This window comes from Acipenser ruthenus, chromosome 54 (genome assembly GCF_902713425.1).
Source record: "Acipenser ruthenus chromosome 54, fAciRut3.2 maternal haplotype, whole genome shotgun sequence".
In the NCBI taxonomy this organism is placed as follows: Eukaryota; Metazoa; Chordata; class Actinopteri; order Acipenseriformes; family Acipenseridae; genus Acipenser; species Acipenser ruthenus.
Window position 1 is genome coordinate 4,750,450 of NC_081242.1, and position 27,230 is coordinate 4,777,679.

General features: G+C 36.6%; 1 protein-coding gene across 3 annotated transcripts; it reads right to left on the reverse strand.

The window, feature by feature from the left end:
* Positions 1–423: 423 nt before the first annotated feature.
* LOC117398348 (protein mono-ADP-ribosyltransferase PARP14-like) lies at positions 424–26,848 on the reverse strand. Of its 3 annotated transcripts, none has more exons than XM_059016829.1 (13): positions 26,619–26,848; positions 24,099–24,208; positions 17,660–17,708; positions 15,913–16,428; positions 13,672–13,702; positions 12,761–12,904; positions 10,882–10,938; positions 7,361–7,528; positions 5,227–5,388; positions 3,937–4,506; positions 3,092–3,228; positions 2,007–2,202; positions 424–710 (listed from the first exon to the last, which is right to left on the reverse strand). In XM_059016829.1, the coding sequence occupies exons 4-13, from the start codon at positions 15,928–15,930 to the stop codon at positions 433–435; spliced, it is 1,761 nt and encodes a 586-aa protein (XP_058872812.1). In that variant the 5' UTR covers positions 15,931–16,428; positions 17,660–17,708; positions 24,099–24,208; positions 26,619–26,848; the 3' UTR covers positions 424–432. The 3 variants fall into 3 exon arrangements, with proteins under 3 accessions (XP_058872812.1, XP_058872810.1, XP_058872811.1); XM_059016827.1 differs by having other exon boundaries at positions 15,446–16,428; XM_059016828.1 differs by lacking the exons at positions 424–710; positions 2,007–2,202; positions 3,092–3,228; positions 3,937–4,506 and having other exon boundaries at positions 5,250–6,497; positions 15,446–16,428.
* Between the last annotated feature and the right edge of the window lie 382 nt (positions 26,849–27,230).

The window sequence follows — 27,230 nt, forward strand, 5'->3', positions numbered from 1 at the left end:
GACTAAGAGGTGAACTGCTGCTGCAGAGTCACTTGCAATTGGACCTCAGTTTTTTGTCAAAACTTGTTATCCCAATTTATACGCCTTAATTCCCTGAGCATGTTCTTCTTGGCTAAATAATCAAACTGGAAACTCCCAGTTGCATAATCTGGGTGTATGACTGGATGGATGATGGTCAGGCAGATGAAAGTCTGACTGTTAAGCCTGATCATTAAAGCCTGACTGTTCCTTGTAGAAAAATATACATGTACAAAAACATTTGTATGAGTGCTGGAACAGTGTCTCCTATAAACTGTACCTACAGCCTACTATTCATGACTAGGCTTTCTGTAGCCTATTATATACACCTGGATAGTATAACCAAATTGAATAACTGAAGAGTCATTTGGCACACCAATTATGTGACAGAGGACACCCACCCTGCACCAGGACTCATTCTTTAAAAGTGATCAGGTAGTCTGGGTAAGTGCAGTCTTCACTAAAAACCACAAATAGAGAGGGTGAATGTATGTTGTCCACGACACTGTCATACAGTTCCGCTGGTTTCTTCGGATCCATTGCCGGAGGGGCGGTGATTTTCTTTTTCCCGATGGTGTATTTCCCTGTAAGGACACTTGCAAGAAACATGCACTTATACTTGTTGTCATCGAAAGTGCAGTTTCCTAAAGCCGTACGTGCCTCCATTTGGAAGCATACACCTTGGCCATATGCTGTTAAAACAAGAAAAACAAACGTTTGTGATCAGTAGTGTGTGTCTGATAATGCTGGCGGTCATGCTGGCATCAGAACAATGCATGTGACCATGCGTCTTACTGCCAGTCATTTCTAAGCAGGCTGCTACATTGTGTTCATTTACAATTGCAGCTGTGCTGTTTGTTATATGAAGGTTTCTATATAATTGAACAATTCGCTTTTCGATCCTTATAAAAGTTTATCATAGTAAAAGCATAGCAAAGTGCAATCAAGCACAGTGAAAGCATTGTAAAGCACAGAGAAGTATGGTAAACGCATATTAATACATATGGCAAACCATGGTAACTGTAGAGTATAAGCAGGGGTTAATTTGTGCCAGATCGCACAGGATCCCAGATCAGGTATCTTTTTTAATGAAGAACCGTATGGAAAAACGGCTGGAATTTTGTGTTAAAACATGACTAGGCAACATTCAGCATTTATCTACCTATATTACCAATAAGACACGTAACCCCGATCCACAAGCAGTTGAGAACATGAAGCAAATATGGGAGCTACTATAACTCACGGTCAGTACATTAGGTCTAAAACAAAAATGCTATGCCTCTTCCTTAATTATAAGATCCAGAACCTTTTTGTTTACAAATTAACCCCTGAGTATAACCATGGGAAAAGCAGGGAAAAACTGGAAAAATACTGTGCAGAAATATCATGCAAAACTTTTAATTGGGGATTGACATTTAAAAATACCTATAAACCATGTATTGATCTTTAACATCCTTTAAACCAAACCTAACTAACTGAGCTTCAATGACATTCTGTAAACTATACTGCTCAGAGAACTGGAACACAGTTAAGAAGAAAGTAAAGAAAGAAGGAAATGAAGTGGAAGAGAGAAACCAGTCATTTAATCAATACTATAGACTATAGAACACCATATTTTACATTATATATATATATATATATATATATATATATAATGAGTAAGATATCTGACAAATAGAATGGTACCCCCAATGTTCTCCTTTCTCTAGGAAATCAGCACAACTGGGGATGGGGAGTGCCGGATAACTTCACTCTGACAACTTTCTCACTAAATATCTTGGCAGCCCTGAATAGATAATTGTCTCCTCTTCAAAAATATGTTAAGGATTTTAAGGAGATGATTATCTATTCAGGGATACCAAGATATTTAGTAAGCAAGGGGTCTGAGTGAGGAGACATGGGCAATACAATCCTCACCCCTAGTCTTGCTGTAAATCATTTGTTGTTTCCAAACTTTTAAACACTTCTGTATATTTTAAAATACTGACCACATGAAAATGAGAAGAACCCCTCTAGAGGTCGTGTGAATCCGTTTCTTTCTATTGTGGTGCATTCTTCAAACGTTGCGCCATGAAACAGGTACCTTTCAGTTTCAACAGGTGCAGCAAACCTGTACTTCCGGTCTATTTGGTTCTTTCTTAACAGGTACCTCTCCCACACATCTGTGTTCTGAATCCTTTCTACCTGTTAATGTAATTGAGGTTCATCATTTCATTAAAGTGCTACTTAAAAAAGAAAACACATTGAATACAAGATAAATACATTAAAATAGATGTTTATTTATAGCAAATATTAAAATATTACAATATATATATATATATATATATATATCTTTTTTAAATTTGAAATCTTTGTAGCCGTGATCACTCCGTGAAATTGTATATTTTTAGCTGTCATTTTTACATATTTATTGCCGTGACAAAATCGTGTCACGTTTATGTTTTAGCTAGTCGCAGGAGCCATGAGTAGAGTCAGAATTCTTCATATTCTGCAGGTACATCGTCATCATGATTATCATAAACAGACTACTAAAGTGACCTGAAATATAGAAATGAGTTGTTTGGTTCTAGTTTTGTTAAATTAACTGATGTTTTGTCTCCTTCCAAAAAGTAGGAGTTAATTAAAGACTGGAGTTAAGGCTTTGAAAATGTGACCCAATAAGAAGTCTCATGTGATGCGATGTTTTATGTTTGACAGTTTCTAAAGATTTTACTGACAGAAATTCTTGCTATATTAAATTGGAAGCACTTAACCCATACATTGTTTGATATGATTATGTTTACTTCATTTACACTTTTATAATCCATTATTAATTCCAATACTAAACCCAATTAGATGCTCCGCAGAACACGACACATTTATCTACTTAAATGTCTGCAGTTTTTGTTGCATATTTTCCAACTGATTTGGACTGCCTCTAGTTATGAGGAATAGTCTCATGATGTAAAATGTATGAGAGAGACTGGGGAACAACACTATTGTGGGGTACCGCATGGTGGCTCATATTGCTCTCCCTCTTTAGCTGAAGTAAAGAATAAAGTAATGAGCTCTCTGATTCCATGAATAAACTTACCTTCACGATTTTCATTTGTGATAATGACATGTTAAAGAGTTTTTCAACCCAGCGGTATTCCATCGTGTCTTTGTCAAGAAGCTCTTTCCCGTAGTTTTTATTTGTCATGTCAATCCACTTTCCAGGCAAACTGTTTGCTGCAGGACAGAATCCATATGCTGGTAAATTATTTAATATACCTGACTTATTAAAAGGAATTGCACGATCTTCAATTTTTTTATATTTAAAGTGTATTTTGTACCATTTTCTATTGCTGTTTTTGCTTAGATCATTATTTTAGGCTCACTAACAAATGCCACTTCTGCTGAACTTATGAAAAGCCTGCATTTCTGAAGCGAGGTGGTTTAGGACTAATTATTATTATTTATTTCTTAGCAGACGCCCTTATCCAGGGCGACTTACAATTGTTACAAGATATCACGTTATTTTTACATACAATTACCCATTTATACAGTTGGGTTTTTTTACTGGAGCAATCTAGGTAAAGTACCTTGCTCAAGGGTACAGCAGCAGTGTCCCCCACCTGGGATTGAACCCACGACCCTCCGGTCAAGAGCCCTTGGTTACCTTTTTAAAGCGCCTCATTTCAGATTTTAGAAGCAGACAATTGTTGAAAAAGGGCATTTTATACCGATGACCTAGGTTCTCCATAATACAGTTTCTCCTTATTATTGCCAGTCTGTCTCTTACGTTAATCTGGTTAATGAGTCAATTACACGTTAAGCATATTCTGAGAAACCAGTTTGCCTCACAGATAAGATCTCAGGGTAGACTTTGTTTGGTGAGCCTTTGAACAGTATATGCCAGTCTTTATATCTTACTAAAGAGAGATAAAAGATGATTACCAATTATTTTGTGACGTCGTATTTGATGTGTCCGCTTACTCTCTGAATGCACTGCTTTCATTTCTTTGAAGTCAATGCTAAGAGAGGCTCCTCTTTCCAGGTGCGCTGTCACAGGTTCTTGTGAATTCAGGTACTGAAACTCAAGTTTGTAGTTGTCTTCTGTGCTCAGTGCAATGTAGTTATCCCGATCTTTGTACTGCCACTGAATAGCTGTGGATAACTTTGTTTTCCTCTCTTTTTGTTTTTGCTGAACGGCATCATTAACTAGATCCCACACTTTCTCTTTGGCTTTTTCAACCTTGGTGACAGGTCCATTTATTTTGATAGAACCATTACCGACTTGTAAATTAACATGCAGATTTTTCTGAAGGGTTTCAATTGCTTCAGTGAGGGTCATTTGATTGATGAACGGGTGAACCACCTGATAGTTTGAGATAAAAGAGGCGTAATGTTTCTCCAGCGTTGCCTTCGCTCTTTCTAATAAATTCTTGCTTTCTCCAAATATGTAAATTACTGCTGGCTCGCAAAGCTGGGAGTGGCAGTGCAAGGCTTCTGGTTCTTGGTCAGTTTCTTTAGAATGTCCGAGTGTCATCAATGGTGATGCGAGGAATCAAGTCATTTGTGGGGAAAAAACGATTTAGAAACATAAACATTTAATAAAGCAATAAAGTATACTACAAAAAATGCTAACCAAGGTTTTGAAACCCAATTTATTACCTCTTGTTATGCCCTGCGATGGGGATATAGTGAAAGCGGTTCTATGTATCTATGTTTATACATTTTACATTTTTGCATACATCTGGAAATCTGCTTATTAAATTGTGACGAAACTCAATTATTTAGTAAAAGTCACCTGGAGTATTACATGCTGGTGTTATAAGGAGGTGTCTATCTGGCCCTACATTCTGAGAACACCTGGCGTATTACATGCTGGTGTTATAAGGTCTCCATCTGGCCCTACATTCTGAGAACACAAAAATGCATTCCATGCTGTAAATCAGTCTTTAATATTCTTTACTATGATACTAACACCTCATTTGCTTAACTCTTGGTCTACAATTCCACCAATTTCCATGAAACTACTCATTGCCATTTCTTATTCTATACTAGTCTGTACCTTTTCATCATACAGAAATCTCTTTTTAATTTATAGCTATTGCATAATAACATTATATTTATGTGTAAGCACAAATGTATTTACTATGTAAATAAACAGTAATTAGATATACTTAATGTAAAGTGTTACCCATTATTATGTAAGTGAATACATTATGAGATAATAAAATGTACCTCTCATCCCACACATCTGTTCAGCTTTGTTTTTGAAGCTTTCATAGATCTCTTTCTGCGGAGTGATGATTCGAATTTCAGACTGCTTTTCATCTACTCCCTTCATCAAACGACCAAATAATCTGTCTGCAATTAGTCTTTCATCAAGATGATAATGCAGCTCTGAATAAATAAGAATATTTCATTGTAACTGTTGAGAGAAACTGTGTTATATAAACATGGTACATTTACTGAGATTACATGACTGACTTCTGACAAATTAAATGCTCACCCAAAATTATATCATGCATAATAAAGGGTTCTTAAAAGCTGTAATGAATCTCCTCCTAGCGTCTGATGAGTTAATAATACTGACAGAGCTCGCTCATGAATGGTTAGGCGTTCATTTTTGAACCGCATGGTTTGTGATTCACATCCAGCCCTTGCCTTTCTATTCAGTTGAATGGGATGAGATAATTACAAAGTCACGTTCATTACAAATAATGCATTTCACAGCAATCTTTAGCAGTGCTTTTATTGGAAACCAGAAATAGGCTTGCCAAGCCGTGTAATAACTATTTTTGTTTTTTTATTCAGCGGACAATAAAAGTTCTTTAAAAATGTCTTACTGTCTCTTAACTGTCCACCACACATACTCTATACTAAACCAGGGGTTTTCAACCTTTTTTTTTTAACTGTACCCCTTATGTCTAGAGGTTTCAGCTCAAGTACACCTTACAATTTTTTACACTACCCGATGTTACAACAGTGGGAATAATCTCACACATTTCTTTTTTTCCCCGTTTATTTAATAAATAAAGTATGTCACAACAGTTTGGGGTATCTGGATGCACAAAATTAAAAGACAGTATTTGGGAACCTCTTTGGAAAGTTCTATACGGCACAGTTAGAACAAATAATAAATAATACAAAATAGTGGGCACTGTAAATGTTTATCACATTACCATTTACTTCCCACCTCTTCATAATTATGTCTGCCATTTAAAATGTTTACAATATCAAAAACAACCTCAAGATGAAACATAATAACTAACAACGATAAACCTTTTTACTAAAGCCAACGTAAAAATGATCCAAAGGGATTCGGTATAACTTTCTGTCGCTTTGCACTTTCTCTTGTGTTTTAGTGTTTTTTTCTTTGTTTTTCTTTTGAACAAAATACAGAAAGATTGCACTTCACTGATAGGAGGCTTGGTGGTCCAGTGGTTAAAAGGGGCTTATAACCAGGAGGTTCACCCCCAAGTCTGTGTCGCTTTGGATAAAAGTGTCTGCTAAATGACATAATAATAATTAGTATTCAATTATACAATAAATTGAAAATAGCAAAGTTCATGAGCAGCACAGAGCGCTCTCCACAGGCAGAATTGCCAGAGGCCTGCTTCACCCACCCTAATAATAGATATCAGAGTGGAAATCCACTCAATCGAAATCGTATCCATACAGGTGAAAAGTACGGACGTGCTAGGTTCTGTGGGTTTTATTTTTTTCATATGCGGTTCACTTTGAGCTGCTAAAAAAAATGAAATATTTATGTACAGTGGTTTAGAGATCATATATTGTCATGGAGAGGCTGGCATGCAAATTAGCAACAGTGGATGCAAGGAATTATTGTGGGGAACATTTTGTTATTGTTGTATTCATTGTTTTGGTTATTGTCGAAAAGTGCATTTATTGCTGTGTTGTGCAGTCCTGAAATTGCTGAATCCTTCCTGTGCTTGTCCTGGTTTGAGTGTGTGTCACCCTGGGAGTCAGTGTAGTGCTCCGGGGTGGGTAGGGGCTGTCTGGGAATGTGTGGATGGTGCTAGCTGCTGTTAATAAACCTCATTGTATCTGAAAGAGCCTTGGTGTGTGTCCATTACTCCCATGCTCACTACAACATAATACTGTTAAACAAATAAAATCAAGATCATTCTTTTCTTTTCATTTTTATTTGTGCATTTCTGAGTCGTCCTGCTTTCCCACCCTTGACCCTTAGAAGTATCCCCAGGGGTACATGTACCCCGGTTGAAAACCCCTGTAATAAACTATATGCTAGTACACATGGTAAGCACTTTGGCCATAAAAGTTAAATATATGTTTTTTATTTTACCAATATATAATTTAATGCAGACAATACAAACAAGAGTCGACTTACCATCTTTGTTAATGAAGATGGTAATGGAAGTAAAGTTTCTCAATTCACATTCAGCTAGAGCCTTGTCTAGGTTTTCTGTCACATTCTCATTACAGAAACAAGGGAAGTGGATTATGATGCGAGTGGGTAACTTCCCTGGGCCAGTGATGCTGATGTCATTTCTTCTTCCTAATAAGACAATAAAGAATAATTTAAAATTACAAGTGGGTCCCCAGTTCACCTAAGTGCGTCATGGTGAGTCATGTGAGCATCAAATGTAAGCAGAGGGATACTTACTTAAAATCAGCTACCCGCTCTTTACATTCTCAGTGGTACTGCCCTGACTACAGGAAGTCAGTACCCAGGGAAGTTATTAAAAGATTCCCTCCACAAGATGGTGGTTTCCCCACTTCCTGTAACAAAATGGAGGACCTCACCACCACACCCCACTCCAAGTAGGCCAGACCATGCATACAAACAATGAATACTAAAATCATTTTGGTTTCATTTTAAAAAGGTTATATTAGCAATAGTTACTGCAGTGCATTGTCTTGGAAGTGTACACCCTTCCAGTACAACTACATGTACAGAACATTTACTTCAAATTTGTTTTGTTTTTCAGGACCCTCACAACTGCAGGCCTATGGACCCAACACAACAGGTAAGTGATTTTTTTTCTCTCTTATTAGACACAGATAATACAGTATATAAACAATTAAATGAAAATCTTTGTAGTCCATTGCAAGATCCATAATGTGAGGACCTAACCTTCAGGGGTCAATTGCAACAAACTGAAATCAGCGTACTAACTGAGGTTGATTCCGTGGTTAGTACACAGCTCCATACTAAACTAGTACACAAGTTAAATACCAATTGCAACAAACTTGGCGGCTGAAGTTAGTCCCCAGCTGCGTACTAAAAAAAGTCTCAATTGCAATGAACCCAAAAATAACTGCTGCTGCCCTCTAGAGGATACTAAGTACGGGACTAACTTAGTCTAACTCTTGCTATGGACTAAGAATTTTAGTATCGTACTAAGTGAAATAGTGGAAGACATGTGAAGGTCCCAGAATGTACTGGCAGTTTATTTTTGTTGAAAGAATAATGTGTGCCTATAATATACACATGTATATGTCGTCACTATATTTGAAGCATCTGCTGCCTGTACGGATATTGTAATAGTAAAATAAAATTACATTACGACTACAATACTGTTAACTACTAATAATGAAGAAAGGTGTTGGCAGCATTACAGTCATGCATGTAGAGCCTGTTGTATGCGATAGTAGGTTTCACATTTGAGAGACGTATTTATTTTTTATTTTTTTTGGGGGGGGGGGGCAGCAAGTCTTTTCATTCCCTTTAATTTGACTTGAAACTGGTGGTTCTTCGGGATGAGCAGGGATATTGAAGAGTAGGGACACAGTGGGTAGAATATGAGTTAAGTGTTATTTTACGTAGTAGGACCTGGGGGCACATTGAAAAATAAAATAAACAGTGCTCTTCTCAGGATGTTTTTAGAAGTGATTATCTATGATACTTATTCGGAATACCACCCCTTCTCTGTTTTGTACTTGTTGTGGTCCAATGAGAACGGTGTCGAAACAGCCCGTGTGTGTAGACCACGGTTATCCTTTACTCCCTTTAAAACAGCCTGGGCCCCACCGCACGAGCTTCAACTGTCTGTATCATGTATAAAGCTAATGTTGTAATCAAAAACAGAATTGCTAGTTTATTTCATGGCATAGCACTTGGTTGAGTATTTTATAGGCAGTCCATATGCCCTGATACTGAGTATTTTACCATATATCTAAAAATAAATTATTACGTGCACACATATAAATATATGTTAGAGACAAATTCATATTTATGTATAAATGTCGGCCTATTTGTAACATTGTAAAAATGTTTATTAGCTCATAATATTGTAAAATACATACATTACTGTTACAAATATTTCAAATGTTCTGATTCAGAGCCATCCCACCTTGCGCCGTGTCTGGCTCCCTGTGAAAGGATAACGCGGTTCTGATAATGAATGAATGAATGAAAGAATGATTTAGAGCCCCCTTCAGTTCCTGTTTGGGAACAACAACAATGCTTGATCCTTAATACCGTACTAAAACTGGGGATCAGCTAGTCTCCAACTTTGTTCCGGTTCTTTTTCGATGCAATTGGTACTAACTTAGTACGCAGCTGGGGATGATCCCAAGATAGTACCGTACTACCTAGTACGCAACTTAGTACGCAGCTCCGTACTAACTCTGCAAGTTAATTGCAATTGACCCCACATGTTTGCATTATGGAATACCCAGTCACTTATCAAAATGACTGTGGTTTATCTGGCTCGACAACGTGGAGAACTACTGGGCACAGCAGAAGAGACAATACCATCGTACCTGGACGAATTTATGTAGAGTAAAAGGTATGGCAGGAATTGTCAAGATGCTTTTATAAATACTACCGAAGGAGGAGTATGGACATAGACCAGGGGCAGCGGCAACAAAACATCCAACACATGCGGGTCGCACCTCCTGGCCCTGAAAATGAAGGTTGGTGGGCAATTCGACTGTCAGAACACACACTTTGAAAAATACACCTCCACACACGCGCTTGAATACTGTTGCCATCATATGCTTAACTCTATGACTGGCATGGGCCAATGTAATCAGCCCAAGTGTTGCTTTTAGTATGTACGGGTCAATCTGCGCACACCGTCTTTACCGCTGTTATTCTCCTATTAAAAATAATGGATTGCTTTCAAAACTACACTACCCAGAAGCCCAGCGATACTTGTATGATATGTTTTTGTATTTTTATTTGGCCATTGGATAATGAGAAATCAGGTGGTTTTGTGGGCATTTCAGTGGGCATTGCAGTATTAAAAATAATCAATGGTTAAGAATATTATTCTGATGTGTGTCTGTCCAAGTCCAGAGTGCTAAACGAACCCATGATGATATGCTGTAAAATCATGTGACCTGTTTTGACCAATTAGGATAGAGTATTTAAAATATACATTTTAAAAAGTAAAACTGTCAATATGAAATGACTGAGTGTACGAAAGATAAGTTCAAAGACTTGGTTTCTACAGATGTATCATATCAAGCTTTGGCAAGAGAATATATACTGACCTATATATCTAATGTGATGGCTGGGAGATAAGCATAATGACATGTTTGACAGAAATTGGTTTATGACCAGTTTCTTACAAACACATACATGAAAATAGTTAAGGGGCCCCATCTTATTTTGAACTATATGTTTTCAGTATAAATATAAATATCGTTTTAATTATACTTTCTTGATAATGGCAATAACATAATTAATGTTGTAATTATACAAAATTGAACCACAACCCTACACAGTGACAGTAGACTTACTCAGGGATGTTCAGAAATGAAAGACAGAGACAGAAAGTTGAATGAAATACATTAAACTGAACTGAAAACCCCATCAAAATAAACGACTGATCGCCCCTACTGCCAGCTGCAGATTACCATATGTCCAGTGTTATTGTCCAATTATATTAAAGTTATTACCTTGACTGTTAATTTCTTCCTTCACAGTTTTTCCTGCAGCATTCAAAATCACCCCCACTGAAAATATATCAAATGGAAACAATTAAATAAATCCTCACAGAATAAGGTAACACTTTACATTAGGGGGCCACATTAAGCAAATATGTGCCCAGCCGCTTCCTCTCGATAGCACATGAAAACGTGATTCATGCGCCTAGCCAATCAAAGCACAGTGGGGGGAGTAAGGTTCCCACCAATAAGGATTCAACATTCCCTTTAAGATCACCTGTGCATCTGTGATAGTGAACGGAGGGCATTTTGAAACAAAAAAAGAAGGAAGTAGACAGAATCGCAAAGAAATTAAAAATAAAACTATGAAATAAAAAAAAAAGTAATTATAAGTCTTTGTCTAAACTGCCTGGTAATTGCAGCATCTACAACCTCCACTGGGGCTTCAAGTTCAACATCTGCTTCCCTCAAACCCAGTAATCTTTCTTCTGTAAGTTCATCATCACATCCATTATGGAGAGCTACGTTATGTAAAACACAACCAGCCAGGATGATATTGCTAACCTTCTGAGGAGTGTACTGTAGTGTTCCCCCACAGACATCCAAACATCAGAATCGCATTTTGAGGATTCCAAATGTTTGCTCAATTACAGTATGAGCACATTTAAAGGCATGGTTGTATTTCTGTTCGGTAGGGGTCATGGGGTTGAGCAGCAGTGTTGGTAGCTACCGCTTCAGTGGATACCCGTTGTCCCCTATCAACCAGCCTCTGACTGTCATCCCACTGATAAGCAGCTACCACCTGAGAATTAGCGAGGATAAACGAGTCATGACCGGAGCCAGGATAGTTTGCATACACATTTGTGATGTAGTTGTTGGCATCACACACTACTTATGTGAGAATAGGTCTCTTTACGATTTATGTAGCGGTGCCCATTCTGTGTTAGTGCACATGGCTGCATGTGTGCAGTCGATGGTTCTCAGGATCCAGGAAACCCATACTTCCCAAGAAAACCCTGCTTTGTATTTTGTTGCAACTCATGAGAGACATGGAAATGGATGAATTTTCCTGCCTGCTTTACTAAAACTGTAGTTACATGTTCCATTGCACATGGTGCAGCCAACTGCTTCATGCCTGCAGTATAACCCACAGTACATTCGAACGAGCCAGTGGCATAAAATGTTAGTGGAGCAGATATCCTTAGTGCTACAGGCAAACAGTGTGCTCTCCACATGTCTCCTTCCAGGTCAGCCTGAAGCAGTTGGCAGATGTCAGTGGTTGTTTGTCTATTGAGGCGAAATTGCTACATACATTGTGCGTCAGACAGGCTCAGAAGACAGATGACTTCTAGTTATTTGGGGACGTCTCCTCCTCCTCCTCCTCCTCCTCCTCTTCCTCCTCTCTCTTTGTCTGGCCATGTAGAAATCCAGTACACACTCCATATTTCTTTTATTTCTCTTTTTTCTCTCTATTTTTTTTGCCTGCTTCCCTGGTAGTTTCAGTGGTATTTCTAGTCGACCATGTATTTTGTGCACCAGTTAGACCTGGTTTTCATATGTCAATTGAGACGCAAACACTAGCACTGTTGATGGTTTGCTAAATCGCTACATTTGTATGTAAATGAGGACACGCCCCTAAAGTTTAGCCCATGTCCAGCACTAACGCTGACTTGTCGGGTGGGCACTAAAACACAGTTGCTAAATCACATAGGTGGGCAAATTCTGTTTGCCCACACGTGCCTTATTTGGTGCGCTAACTGTACGCAAAAGTGTTTTGCGATTGCCTTAGGGCCCCATATTTCCAAACTTTGAGAATTATGCAGAACAAAGTGTGTAAAAGAAAGAAAGAAAGAGAGAAAGAAAAAAGAAAGAGAAAGAAAGAAATACTTACCTGTGGAAGAGTTACATAACGAATGCATGATGACATCACATTCCTCTTTTACCATGGTGTCACAACAGATGAACAGGACAACATTTTTAACTATCAATATAGTTTCTTTTTCTCCCGCATGGAATGAATATTCACTTCCTGTTGCTGGTGAAAACAAATTATAGATATAAATTGATTTTCAAAGATAACAAGCATGGCAATTATATAATAAAAGACCATTAGTGCTGAGAAAATTACTAAAGCCTTGGTTTGCCAATTTATTAGAACCCCCCATTACTTCTGTAGTTTTGCTTTGTTGTGTGTATGAAATCAAACCACTGGAACTGAAAATCTTGGAAAATTGTCAAAATATTCAAATTAGTGATTCTGTAATTTAAGTGAGTACTTTAAAGGCCATACACACACAATTAATTTAACATAGTAAGATAAAATGAACCTATAGCGACAAATGATAAAGTGCATGAGACTTTTGTTTAAGATGCCTAATTAAAGCAGAAAGTGGTCTAATGTTTTCACACAAGTGTTTGTTTCTATATCAATGATTACTGACTGACAATTGGAATCCTCACACCCAGAGGTTTTCATGCACGTAGGTATATAAAGAATAGAAATGACAAATCTTGAGGTGTTCTAAAGCATTTGCACAATACAGTAAGTATGTGTCTTATGCTCATGTCAGTATTATTAACTCATCAGATGCTAAGAGGAGATTCAATAGTGTTTCTCTGTAGCTGGTGAGTGTATAGAATGGTAGAGTTTTAAATTGCTACCATTTGTTTTACAAATGATCTGCTGATAAGTAGAGTGACGTTACGAAGTATGAAATTGCAAATACAAGAATAGGTCTTTTCAATATAGCATAGTTGCTTAGAGTCCTGCAATTTAAAAATGTGTATAAAAAAGCTTCTTACCCTTTGAGTCAGCAAATGGAAGAGCTGCAGTCTGTAGAGAAAAAAAATTAAAATATTATTGAAAATCATCAGGAGATAAAACTTGATACAGACCATTCAAGTGACATTATACCCGCAGACCTCCCCTCCCCCCACACTCATCTGCAGTAAACAGTGTGGATCAGCATTCCAGTTGATGAAAGTTATGCAATATTGTATGGGTATGAATTATTATAATATATTCTTCCTGTTATTTAAGAAACACTTTGTATATCGTTTAATGTTTCAGTCCTCACATTGTGGGTTTTTAAACAATTTCAGAAAGGATACCAGATTGTAACCATAAAGCGCCAGTATCACAATCTAACTTTTGAAATGTTAATTTGATTCCTCTAATTTTTTCTTTTTATCATACCTGGGAAACTTGCCTCTCTCAGAGTGCCTGAGTGGTGACGACATACAATACCGTATTAAAAAATACCAAAAGAAACTTAAATTCAATGACAAACTTTTAGACTAGAAGTCTCTCTGTGTCTTCAATTCAATGACAAATATTTCCTCTACAAGTCTCTCTTAGTGTCTTCTGACATCTAGAAGACATTGTAAAAGAGTTCTACTCAAAAACGTTGTAATTGAATTGAAGTTTATTTTTGGATATCTAAATGCAGCACTGTTTAATTTTTACTAATTATGGATTATACCATATTTAAAACTAGGAATAGATACATTGCAAGTGGAAGTAGATCTCTGGAAAAAAGTCAGACTTGAAAAGAATCCAAGTGCTGTGGCAGACGTGTGTTTGTTTGTTTGTTATACATCCATATGGCAGGGAAATTCAATGTGTTCAAGTGTAAAGGTACACATTAACTAATTATGATGTGTTTAAAATTGGTTAATAATAATAATAATAATAATAATAATAATAATAATAATAATAATGATTTCCATTACACAAGAGTAGATGTTAAAACTTCATGCTGATTTGAACTCGGCTCTCTTAATTTGGGTGAATACAGAAGTGATTCTCAAACTGGGGGGGGGGGGGGGCGAAGACAATATCCAGGGGGTGTGTGAGAAGGTTCACGAAAATGTTTTTTTTTTTTTTTTTAATTACCACGCACATCTTCAACTGCATATGTTTACTTAAACTTAAAGGAAATCTTACTGCTGACACCTCCTGGCATGTCAAAGTCATCCATGTCATCCAATCGAGGATGGAACTGCCCTGCTCTGCTCCAGAAAACAGGCACACCTATCTCACTAATAATAGGTAAGCAGTATCTCAGTTAAAACTGACATTGCTGTACACTGATATGCATGTCTGTTTGAGCCTGTGCTGCACTACAATGTTAAATATTTAGAGAAACTGGCTTTTTTTTTTTTTTTTTACCAGTAAATGTACGTGTGTGTGTGTGGTACCACAGACAAGAGGAAGGGGGTGCCGCCTAAGTAGTTTGAGAACCACTGGGATGCAGTATAGATTGCCTTTATTTTTGCTGCATTTTAAGAGGAACGAATAGTTGATTAAACAATGGAAAGGTGGAATAACAATGTCAGGTTTTATTATAACTTATATAGATGTGATTCTGGCTCTTTAATCCCTCCCCCACCCCTACCACCACCACCACCACTGTCCCAAGTAGATGGCAGAAATACCACATTTATTTCAGCTTCTCACTGAACTTCCTTATAATTTAGCTCGGATAAGTAATTTAAACATGAGTAATATGAAAACTGGTTGTCTTGTTGACTCTCTGAAACTAATAAACAAAGCTTTCAATAAGAGTGCACTTACAAGCGGATCTCCGGTTCCTTGTGGATTTTTACACAATACTGGGAAACAATGGAATATTGACCTTATTGTTTCAAAGTAATCTTTCCCCTTCCCAGAAAAGTAGGTAAATGCTCCAGGGCTGCATATGTTGACGGTTTTGTGACTCATATTTTCAGTTCTCTCTTTTATAGCTGATTTGGCCTTTTCAATGTTGCGCCCTGATCCGTTTAGTTGAAGTTTGGGTGCATTCGCCACTGAATGAATGTCGACTTTCACGTCCTTTAAACCAAGGAACTCCAACAAACCCAAAATGGACTGTGAAAGTTCTACACTGGGAACTTGAATGACTTCAGTAGCTCTGCTCTTCTGTTGTAAATACTCCTCAACTTTTCTTTTGCTACTGAGAACTGTGTCTTTGTGTCCAACTATAATAATTTTGTTTTGATCACTGTTGGTCATTTTCTCTCTGTGTATTTGGATTTTCGTACCATATTTGTTGGCTTCATTATGCAGTTCAATCAAAAAAGTGTTCCATTCTTCTGTGCAAGCGTATGGTTTTAAATCCTCGTCTAGAGTCAGTCCTTCCATAAAGATTTCATCTTTCAATATCTGTTCTGCTTTATTCAAGTCATTTGTTGACAGCCCATGCAGAACGATATCTCGATCTCCTTCTATTTTAAAAGCCACTGGGATGCTGTGCTGTAAAAAGTGTTCATTTGCAAATCTCTCCATGTTTTGTGCACATAGAAACTGCACCACACACCTCGGAAGACACACTCGTTTCTTCTGCAACCTTTCCAGTCTTTCTTTGAGCTTCTTTTTAGCTGAGAGAACATCATTTGCATGGCCTTCGAATTTCACAATGTTTTTTGTTGCATCCTGGGATGTTTTCAAGAATGGGAACTCTGTAACTAACTCATTTTCAAAACTTGTTTTAATCAGAAGCTGGTATATCGCCAATGATGGAAGTCTTGATTCACTTGATAGCTGTCTGAAATTGACACCTTAAAAAGAGTATACATGACACATTAATAAAATATATAATTTCAAGGCAGAACCATTTTATTTTTAAGTTGTTTCACATATGTAAGGCTGTATTTTTTCCACGGTTATCATTGATTTCACAATTTCCATGAAATGTACACATTGCTGTGTAATATGTAGTTCCCCATGAAATTCCCATTTCTGAAAGAATAGTGTAAATCTACATTTTTTAATGCCTTACTGATGTACTACCTGTTACACTACATTTAGGAACCTGGCAGCCAGATTAGTTTGCTTCCAGTAAATGATTGAACACACTGCATAGAGTTGCACGATTTTTTTTTTTATATATGTAAATGTCTTCAACGAAAAATACACCAGTTGCATCAAAGATTGGAAATACTTCTGCTAAAGATCTCTCTGTCCAGTACAAGGGGACATTGAAGGTGTCTATCATTGTTATTTTTATTTATGTTTTTATTTTGTTTGATAATTCCCTGATGGTGAAAATAGAATGTCTTTAAAAAACCACCACAACAAAAAAAAGCCCAGCAAAATATTTTACAATTTAACACGTACTGTTTTTTGGGGTAAGCTTTTAAATATTCAGACACATTTGCTGTTATTAGATTTATTTTGAATGTGACAATATTTTTTTTTGCTTTAATATTTTTTTTTTTTTAATCGTGAAATAATAATAAACTTTATTTGTTGAATGCCTTCATACCAAGATGTTTAAGTCGCTTCACACAGACTTACAAAAAGCAGTAATTACAAAAAAGATTGTAAAAAGAATAAGAAAATAAAAGACAATGTAATAGAAAAATATAGTTAAAATAATATAAATGTGTGTGTCTGTGTGTATATATATAAAAATAGGTCTTAAGCCTTGATTAAAAATAGCCACTGTGGGTAAGCTTCTAACATGACAGAGAATTCCATAGTTAAGGAGCCCGAACACAGAAGGCAACCTCTCCTTTCCTTCTCAACCTTTTATACAGTGAAAAAATACAGGCTTACAAAAATGAACCGTGTTTAAGTTACAAACCCCCCCCCCCCTTTTGTTATGGAGTAAGAAAAAATAAGAGGTTCCTACCCAAAGGAAAATTGAAAAAATAATTAATTGATTACATTAATTAAATAATAATAATAATAATAATAATAATAATAATAATAATAATAATAATAATAATAATAATAAATAAATAAATAAATAAATAAATAAATAAATAAAGCAAGCTGTATATGTACCTGAAGAATCCAGACTACTGCTTGGGTCATTCATGGTTCGTTCAGACATCTGTAATAAATACCAAGACATTATCAGTAAAAGCAATTCAGAATGACTTCAATCAGTTAATTCACACCTAAACGATTTCATAAGTTACTATAGTAAGTTTTGAACATAAGGTAAGAAGCACTTTTTTTTACACAGAGTTATAAATGCATGAACTAGCCTAAAAGGTAAAGTAGTAGGATAAAACATTTTTAAAAAGACTAGATTGTGTATTCTAAATCGGAGCCCCCCAGTAGGAGACAATGGTGCGCTAACAAGGGATGAGCCTTGATGGGCTGAATGGCCTTTTCTCGTTCTCAAACATTTCTTATGTTCTTATACATTTCTATAAATGTTTTGGGCCAATTCTTATTACCGATTTGTCACGAGCCATAGTTAATTACAATACAGAAGTAACATTTTCAAAGTATGTTCCTGGTTCTAGATTTAAAATAATAATAAATGTCCTCTGAAATGTATGAGATATACAAAACAAAGTATTTCTAGTTGGGAAATATTAACAATATATTTTTCCTTTCCTAATAAAATAACAAACTTTGCACTGGCTGAAAAACTGACACAACTGTAGATTGATCTTAAAATACATTCATTGCTTTTAAAATACAGATTCAAGTTGCTTGTTAGTCCAGTGCTTGTAATAAGTTGCTTGAAAAAACAAATATTAACCCATTAAGTGCCATTGTCTTCATTTGCGGAATGGCTACTTTTTGATTTTTTGAGCTTTTTGGTATGATAACTTACTCAAATTTTGTTAAATGCTAAATGAACAAATTGTATAAATATAGCTTGTGTTCTGATTTTTTCAAATAAAATGTAATTGGTACTAACGGGTTAAGAGATGAGGTTTTAAAACAATGAGAATAAATTACTTGGTAAACAACCTTTAAAGCCCTCATACTAATTTACTTGAAAAAAAGTGCAAATGATTTGTGAGGATGGCTGGATAATCATGTTAACCAGCACTTAATTACATGCATTTGGTATGACTGTTAACTATATAGACATACAAAAAATATGTTATTCTTTCTGGCATTTTAACAGTACAAATACCTACAACGATGGACTGAGAATACCAAATGGAGATTAGATAAAGGGGCATTCAGAACAGAAAATAGGAGGCACTTTTTTACACAGAGAATTGTGAGGGTCTGGAACCAACTCCCCAGTAATGTTGTTGAAGCTGACACCCTGGGATCCTTCAAGAAGCTGCTTGATGAGATTCTGGGATCAATAAGCTACTAACAACCAAACGAGCAAGATGGGCTGAATGGCCTCCTCTTGTTTGTAAACTTTCTTATGTTCTTAAATTAACCAGTTTGAGATTAAACAACCACGTTTTCTGAAATCAGTTTCTGAGTATGATATAAAAGATCATTTATAATGTTGGTATTTTGAGATCCATTTCAAAGATGTGTGCCAAGAGCACAGGAGCCTTTCAAACATGAGCTTGTATGGTATCTTTGTGTTCTGATGCAGGAAGTGTATTGACAGGAGCGTGCCCAGATGATTGCTGAAATCTGACACCGTGTGGCAGAGCTTTGCAAGATGTGATACAGCAACAGATAAGGGTTCATTTTATGAACTGAAGAAAAAGTGTCCTTGTGGAGGAAGAAATATAAGTTGTTTTGACCTGGACTCTGTGCGGTACTGTCCGAGCAGTCAACATGTTTTAAGTAGTAATAGTTAGAGGGAATGGAGCTGTCCCACAGCGAGTTAGAAGATACAGAACAGTGTCAAGGATTTGGGGTTTCCAGCAGAAGTGGGAGCAACACGCCATGGTTTATTTCCACACCTTTATTTTGTTGTTTTATTAAGTGTTTATTTTCTCTTTGAGTTTTGCCTTTGCGTGCTGAAAGAACTGTACGTATTTTACCATTGCTGATCAACACTGGGACTGCATCAAAGTTACTGTTGTCAGTATTCGAGCCATGGCATTCGAGCCTTTTGTATTTAATAAATCAGTGCTCCAAAGTGGCGTTTCAAAGAAACTTCTTGTCTCCTGCGTTTCAGTGAATCATCCACACCCTCCCACATAACAAAAATATGATCCACTTACTATCAATGCGAAATTACTTTTCTCATCATTTTAACCCTCAAAAATAAGTTTCTGGCTAAGGACTGCCAAGGACAACACGATATTGCATGTTGTGACAGTAAACAATCAGGAAAAACGTTTTTGGGATAAAAGGGAGACAATAGAGGATATTGTAATCTATTCTGGGATACCAAGATATTTAGTAAGGGTCTGAGTGAGGAAAAATGTGCAATACAATCCCCATCCCTAGGGCCGGACCAAATCAAACCCTGATCGCTCTTGCAAAAGTGTGTTCATGCGATAATATCGTTAGTTTCCATATCGCATTTTCTATATCCTGAAACCAGCGCTAGCCATTTCCAATCCATGAAAGGGGCGGAGAGAAGTTTCGCAGGAGTAGGAGGGACCGCTGAAAGCAGCAGTGTGGAGTAGTGGTTAGGGCTCTGGACTCTTGACCGGAGGGTCATGGGTTCAATCCCAGGTGGGGGACACTGCTGCTGTACCCTTGAGCAAGGTACTTTACCTAGATTGCTCCAGTAAAAAAACCCAACTGTATAAATGGGTAATTGTATGTAAAAAATAAAGTGGTAACAACTGTAAGTCACCCTGGATAAGGGCGTCTGCTAAGAAATAAATAATAATAATAATAATAATAATAACATGAAAACAGCTGTTGACCAATCACCAGCCGGTATTTGTGACCTTTCTTATGTTCTTAAGAAAGAAGATTAAAAACAAAAACAAAAAAACATGTCAGTTAACAAGAAACTCTGTGCAAGGATTATAAAATTAAAATGCTGATATATAAAAAAAAAAAAACAACAAAAAAAAACAACAATGTAACACTGTCACCAGGATCAGTACCGGTACATATTCTATAGAATAAGAAGTCGAATAAAATGCTACCCAGTGCCATGAAAAAAAAGAGGGGTAGTTTATTATTATTATTATTATTATTATTATTATTATTATTATTATTATTATTATTATTATTAAAGTTATAAACAGTTCTACCTAGAACCACCACGTGGGTCAGTGTGACCCATGCATTATAATTTTATTTTTTTAATATAACGTAAGATATTCGATTTTCTTTGGAAATGCAGTAAACAAGGCATGCCTCTTTTCTATTTCAAGACTTTCTTTGTTGTAGACTGACTACAAGACAGAGATTGCTATGATTGTGGATTTGTCAAGATGCCAACTCAGTGAACGCCTAATTGCTTATTTTTCAATGTACCTGGGAGACAACAATCCTTTGTTATGTTCCACAAATACAACTGGGAATACATCAGAAGGAAATATTTAATCTTGAAAGTAGTCATTTTGATTGCAATACGGCAAGCTGCACTCAGATGCATACAGCAAACTGAAATGACAGGTAGGATAACAACTTATGTGCCTAATGCGAAACGTTATGTTATGTATTCTTTTTTTATATTACTTTTAGAAAAAAAAAATGGTTGTACAAGTTTGTATGTACCAGTTTACACAATAGTGTTCAATGGAACTGCATCTGTGTTTACAACACAGCTCCTGGATGCAGGCACAGTCAGCTGGCAGACGCGTACGCTCCTCCATAGAGTACAATGCAGCCATCATACCTGAAGCAGTGTTATATTTTCTTTTTATGTAGTATTAGAAACAATGATTTTGGTTTTATAGTTTTGTATGTACATACAGTGCCTTGCGAAAGTATTCGGCCCCCTTGAACTTTGCGACCTTTTGCCACATTTCAGGCTTCATACATAAAGATATGAAACTGTAATTTTTTGTGAAGAATCAACAACAAGTGGGACACAATCATGAAGTGGAACGAAATTTATTGGATATTTCAAACTTTTTTAACAAATAAAAAACTGAAAAATTGGGCGTGCAAAATTATTCAGCCCCTTTACTTTCAGTGCAGCAAACTCTCTCCAGAAGTTCAGTGAGGATCTCTGAATGATCCAATGTTGACCTAAATGACTAATGATGATAAATAGAATCCACCTGTGTGTAATCAAGTCTCCGTATAAATGCACCTGCACTGTGATAGTCTCAGAGGTCCGTTTAAAGCGCAGAGAGCATCATGAAGAACAAGGAACACACCAGGCAGGTCCGAGATACTGTTGTGGAGAAGTTTAAAGCCGGATTTGGATACAAAAAGATTTCCCAAGCTTTAAACATCCCAAGGAGCACTGTGCAAGCGATAATATTGAAATGGAAGGAGTATCAGACCACTGCAAATCTACCAAGACCTGGCCGTCCCTCTAAACTTTCAGCTCATACAAGGAGAAGACTGATCAGAGATGCAGCCAAGAGGCCCATGATCACTCTGGATGAACTGCAGAGATCTACAGCTGAGGTGGGAGACTCTGTCCATAGGACAACAATCAGTCGTATACTGCACAAATCTGGCCTTTATGGAAGAGTGGCAAGAAGAAAGCCATTTCTTAAAGATATCCATAAAAAGTGTCGTTTACAGTTTGCCACAAGCCACCTGGGAGACACACCAAACATGTGGAAGAAGGTGCTCTGGTCAGATGAAACCAAAATCGAACTTTTTGGCAACAATGCAAAACGTTATGTTTGGCGTAAAAGCAACACAGCTCATCACCCTGAACACACCATCCCCACTGTCAAACATGGTGGTGGCAGCATCATGGTTTGGGCCTGCTTTTCTTCAGCAGGGACAGGGAAGATGGTTAAAATTGATGGGAAGATGGATGGAGCCAAATACAGGACCATTCTGGAAGAAAACCTGATGGAGTCTGCAAAAGACCTGAGACTGGGACGGAGATTTGTCTTCCAACAAGACAATGATCCAAAACATAAAGCAAAATCTACAATGGAATGGTTCACAAATAAACATATCCAGGTGTTAGAATGGCCAAGTCAAAGTCCAGACCTGAATCCAATCGAGAATCTGTGGAAAGAACTGAAAACTGCTGTTCACAAATGCTCTCCATCCAACCTCACTGAGCTCGAGCTGTTTTGCAAGGAGGAATGGGCAAAAATTTCAGTCTCTCGATGTGCAAAACTGATAGAGACATACCCCAAGCGACTTACAGCTGTAATCGCAGCAAAAGGTGGCGCTACAAAGTATTAACTTAAGGGGGCTGAATAATTTTGCACGCCCAATTTTTCAGTTTTTTATTTGTTAAAAAAGTTTGAAATATCCAATAAATTTCGTTCCACTTCATGATTGTGTCCCACTTGTTGTTGATTCTTCACAAAAAATTACAGTTTCATATCTTTATGTTTGAAGCCTGAAATGTGGCAAAAGGTCGCAAAGTTCAAGGGGGCCGAATACTTTCGCAAGGCACTGTACACCCGTTTACACCTGTACACAGGTTTATGTACATACCCGTTTCTTTTGAAACGTGTATTTTTTATAATATTTTTTCACTCTTTGTAGTCGTGCTGTTTATGCGCTAATTAAGAAAATAAAGCCTTTTATGTTTAATTGTCCATTTAAATACAGTGTTTCTGCGATGCAAATGTTAGATATGATGTTCATGAATAAAACTTTTCAGTTGTATCTGATAGTATGTCTTTCATTTTCATAACGAAGCAGTTTGAAAATGTAGGGGTCAAAGTGACCCACGTGGCGGTTCTAGGTAGTTCGAAAATCCGGTGGTTCTAGTGTTAAAGAAATAATATGTATTGCTTTATTAAACATTTAACTTGAACTGTGGCAAAAAAAGTAGTAGGCTAAAGAAGAAAACGGTCTTGTTTGTGTTTCGTTTAAGGGTGCAACAAACACAACATATTATGATAATAATATGAATAATATTTATAATTATATTTCATACTGTAAATTATTCATTTTAAATTATTCAGTGTTGTATGCAAGTGTTCCATATATGAGGTCAGTGGAGCATGTACTGTTTTATTTTTGCAAATATCAGGATACTTAGTGTTATTTTTTTTATTATTTGCTTAATATGTGATAGCTTTCGTCAAGTTTGAAGTTGACTATAAAATCCGTTCCTGCAAAAGTCTTGCAATGTCATTTATAACTGGAATTGAATAGATTTGGTCAGGCGATAACAAACCACTCCCCCTTCTCAACCTACTTGTAGTCAACAAGCGATAGCTGCTTTTTGAAGGGCGACAAGGGCTTGTTCCAGTTCTGCGAGATTTCACTTGGAATTTTTCTTGTGTTTTATTACCGTGAAAGTGCTAACTTTGCTTTGGTCCGGCTCTTTAGTCTTACTGTAAATCATTTGTTGTTTCCAAACATTTGAACACTACTCTAATAATACATTTACAAGAAAATATGTGAATCATTTTAGTGCCACCACATAAAAGCCTTGTCAATGTGTGGTGCAACTGCCACTGTTTATGTGAATATGAAAATGAAAGTTTCATACTTGTGCATATGATCTGTCCCGATTAGGCATCTCCAAATGCAATTTCACAGTCAATGTAGAAAATCCACTCTTTATCACATGTAGTCTCTGCATTAGCATTCTTTCCCGTGCTGTAAAGAAAATATCACTCTCTATTAGTACAATACAAGGGTGCAATACAATGACACAGACATGCAAAACATATATTTTATTTGGTAGCACTTAACAGTAAGGCCCATATTTATAAAATGATTCTGCATGTTTTGCGACCGTAAAACAGGCGCTGAGGGTTCTGAATTTTTGTATGGGATTTATAGAACACACGCAATGGCATAAACACGCAATTAAGATGTGATTTGCGGGGGCAATGTCTCTGTGCCCTTTAGCCCTTGATGCATATGTAATTCTGTATATGCATATGTAATTCTGTATATGCATATGTAATTCTGGGGTGTTTCTGAATGAAACCACTAAAATTGGGAGGGGATTTTGTACATTAAATATTCTGTCTAATTTATTAAAGCTGACGGTTATTGCGGGCCTCGTATTTCTGTGATTTATTTTAAGAAATCTGAAAAGCAGGCGTTAATTTGCCGCAGTCAGACAGTAGGCTATATAAGGCACGGTGATGTGGGAGACTTGTCTGCAGCAAGGAGACATCTTTTTCAAGGACAAAGAAACATTTAATAACATTTTGCAAAAAGCTCATTTTTTAACCCTTTTGATCAAGTCAGTTTGTAAATTACAGTTTATAATACCATATTGTTTTGCAAACTCCAATCTTTTTTCTTTTTTTTTTTTAACAATTGTTTTTTATTTGTATTCCAGAAAATAAAATAATACATGAACAAATGGATATGAATGAATAATGGAAGCTCTAAAACATACAAAGAAATACAGTAACAATAATCCAAAATTAATTAATAATCCAAAATAATAATAATCATGCATTATATGTATGCATACATCTATATTAAAAATGGGGGGGGGGGGGCTAATTAAGCAAATTTCTGAAATATGAAAAAGCATCTGACCATACAGTTACAGTTTTTACACTGGCATGGTGTAATCTAGCAGTACTTCTCTCCACAAGCACAATATCTGTGAATGAAAACAACAAAGTGCGATCTAAGAGTATCTCAGTCTCCATCCAACCTCGTAAGATTGACTTTTTAGCTGCTGTTAGGCCTGCCAACAAAATTTGACGATTCTGACGGTTAATGTTAATTTGGGTCACTGAGAAGGAGCAGTCGGGGACTCGGTGGGTCTTTCACACCAGTCACATCAGAAAGCACAAGTATTTCCAGAAGCGTTCTATTTCAGGACATTCCAGAACACATGTAAATGTGGTCCGTTCACACCCTGAGTGCATTTATGACAGATAGGGTGTAGAGCGATCTTCATCTGGTATCGCTGGTATGGTGTTGCATATATTCTATGCTCTAATTTGAAGTGAATTAACTGATGTGCTAGATTTTTTGAGGACGAAAAGGTATTACCTACCTGATTGTGAGAAGCAAAAGAGAACGTGATCTCCATGGAGTGACTACTTAATCCCTCGGTCGGTATGACCGAGGACGTCACTCCCCGAAGGGGCCTATCGGCAGCTCTGACATAAAATGTTCAGTAAATACCTGACCTGTAGCAGGCACATCCCAAAAGTATTGTTGTTGGTCATCTTTGTATTGAAATGGAACCTACACATAATAGTTTATTTTTATTCCCACATTCTGAGTCATAAATCAGATGGGGCATGAACCCGAACATACAGTAGTGTGCAAATCTATTAGAACACTTCATGTACAATATTTATATACGTACCAGCATGACAACCTCTGGGTGTGAAGTTCAATTTCCGCTCAGTAATCAGTGATGTAGAAACAATAGGCATCCGAGTGTAAAAATGTAGACCCCTTTGTTCTAGGCATCTTAAGCAACTTCTAAAAAGTCTCATGCGTTTTACCATTTGTGGCTGTGTGTTCCTTTTGTCTTACTATTTAAATTAATTGTATGTGGGGCCTATTAAAGTAAATCACTAATTTGCTTATTTTGACAATTTCCCAGGATTTACAGTTACAAATTTCATCTGCACAACAAATAAAAACAGACGCAATGGCATGTTGTAATACATTTGCACACTACTGTATTTCACAAATAATTTTTGGCAGCACTCCTTGGGAGACACTGTCAAGAGAATAGGTGAATCACCATTCTCTGTCTTTTGAAAACCTCCATGTTAAATGATATTCTGTAGTGGAATTGAAGCTCTGATTTGTAGGTCATATAGGGCTAAAGTGCCAAGACTCTCATTCCACATGTGAGAATGGAAATGAGTTTTCATTTCTGTTGTGGTTCTATTTTTTATTAATGAATAAATAAATAAATAAATAAATAAATAAATAAATAAAGCATTTATTTTAAGTAATGCAAAGAGAAGGAGCTGTGATACCTTTTATTTGCTTCATTTTAATTGCATTTCATGTTTCATTTTATGTATTTATTTCAAGATACATTAAAGCAGCAATCTTGTTAGAAACTTACCTTGTTCTGTTCCTAAAGACATCTCGTAAAGCTTCGGGGAAACCAGTGAAATCTTAAATTCATTTCCAACAGATTTAGTTTGAAAATAGGTTCTCAGTTTTGACAAAGTGTCTCCGAAGTCCATGTCTGTCTCTAGAAATATACCATATTTGTGCTGCTCCATGGTTTTATTTTGTGGATAGGATCATACACTCAGATTAACAGGTACACATGTGAATATAGGTCATTGAAGCATTTGAATATGAGCTCTGTAAAAAAAATTGCATAACTAGGGTGTGGTCTAACAAATAACCTATCATCTGTGTAGGAAGTGGTTTTTTTTTGTTTCCTGGATTATATGCTGTTTTGATCTGTGGTGTGCAGAAACAAATTCAGTTATAAACCTTGCAGTCTCTTTCTCCCCTTCTCTGAACTTTTTAAACTGTGAAGAATAAAATGCTCCTCAAAGGTGGTTCAGTTTTAGGTTGAGAACAGGCTGACAGTATTTTCAAGGCACCATTGATGCCTGTACCATATCTGTGTGTGTGTATGTATAATAATATCTCAATTTTTATATAGCGCCTTTCATAGCCGACCACCATCACAAAGCACCTTACAGAGGTAGGCTGTGAA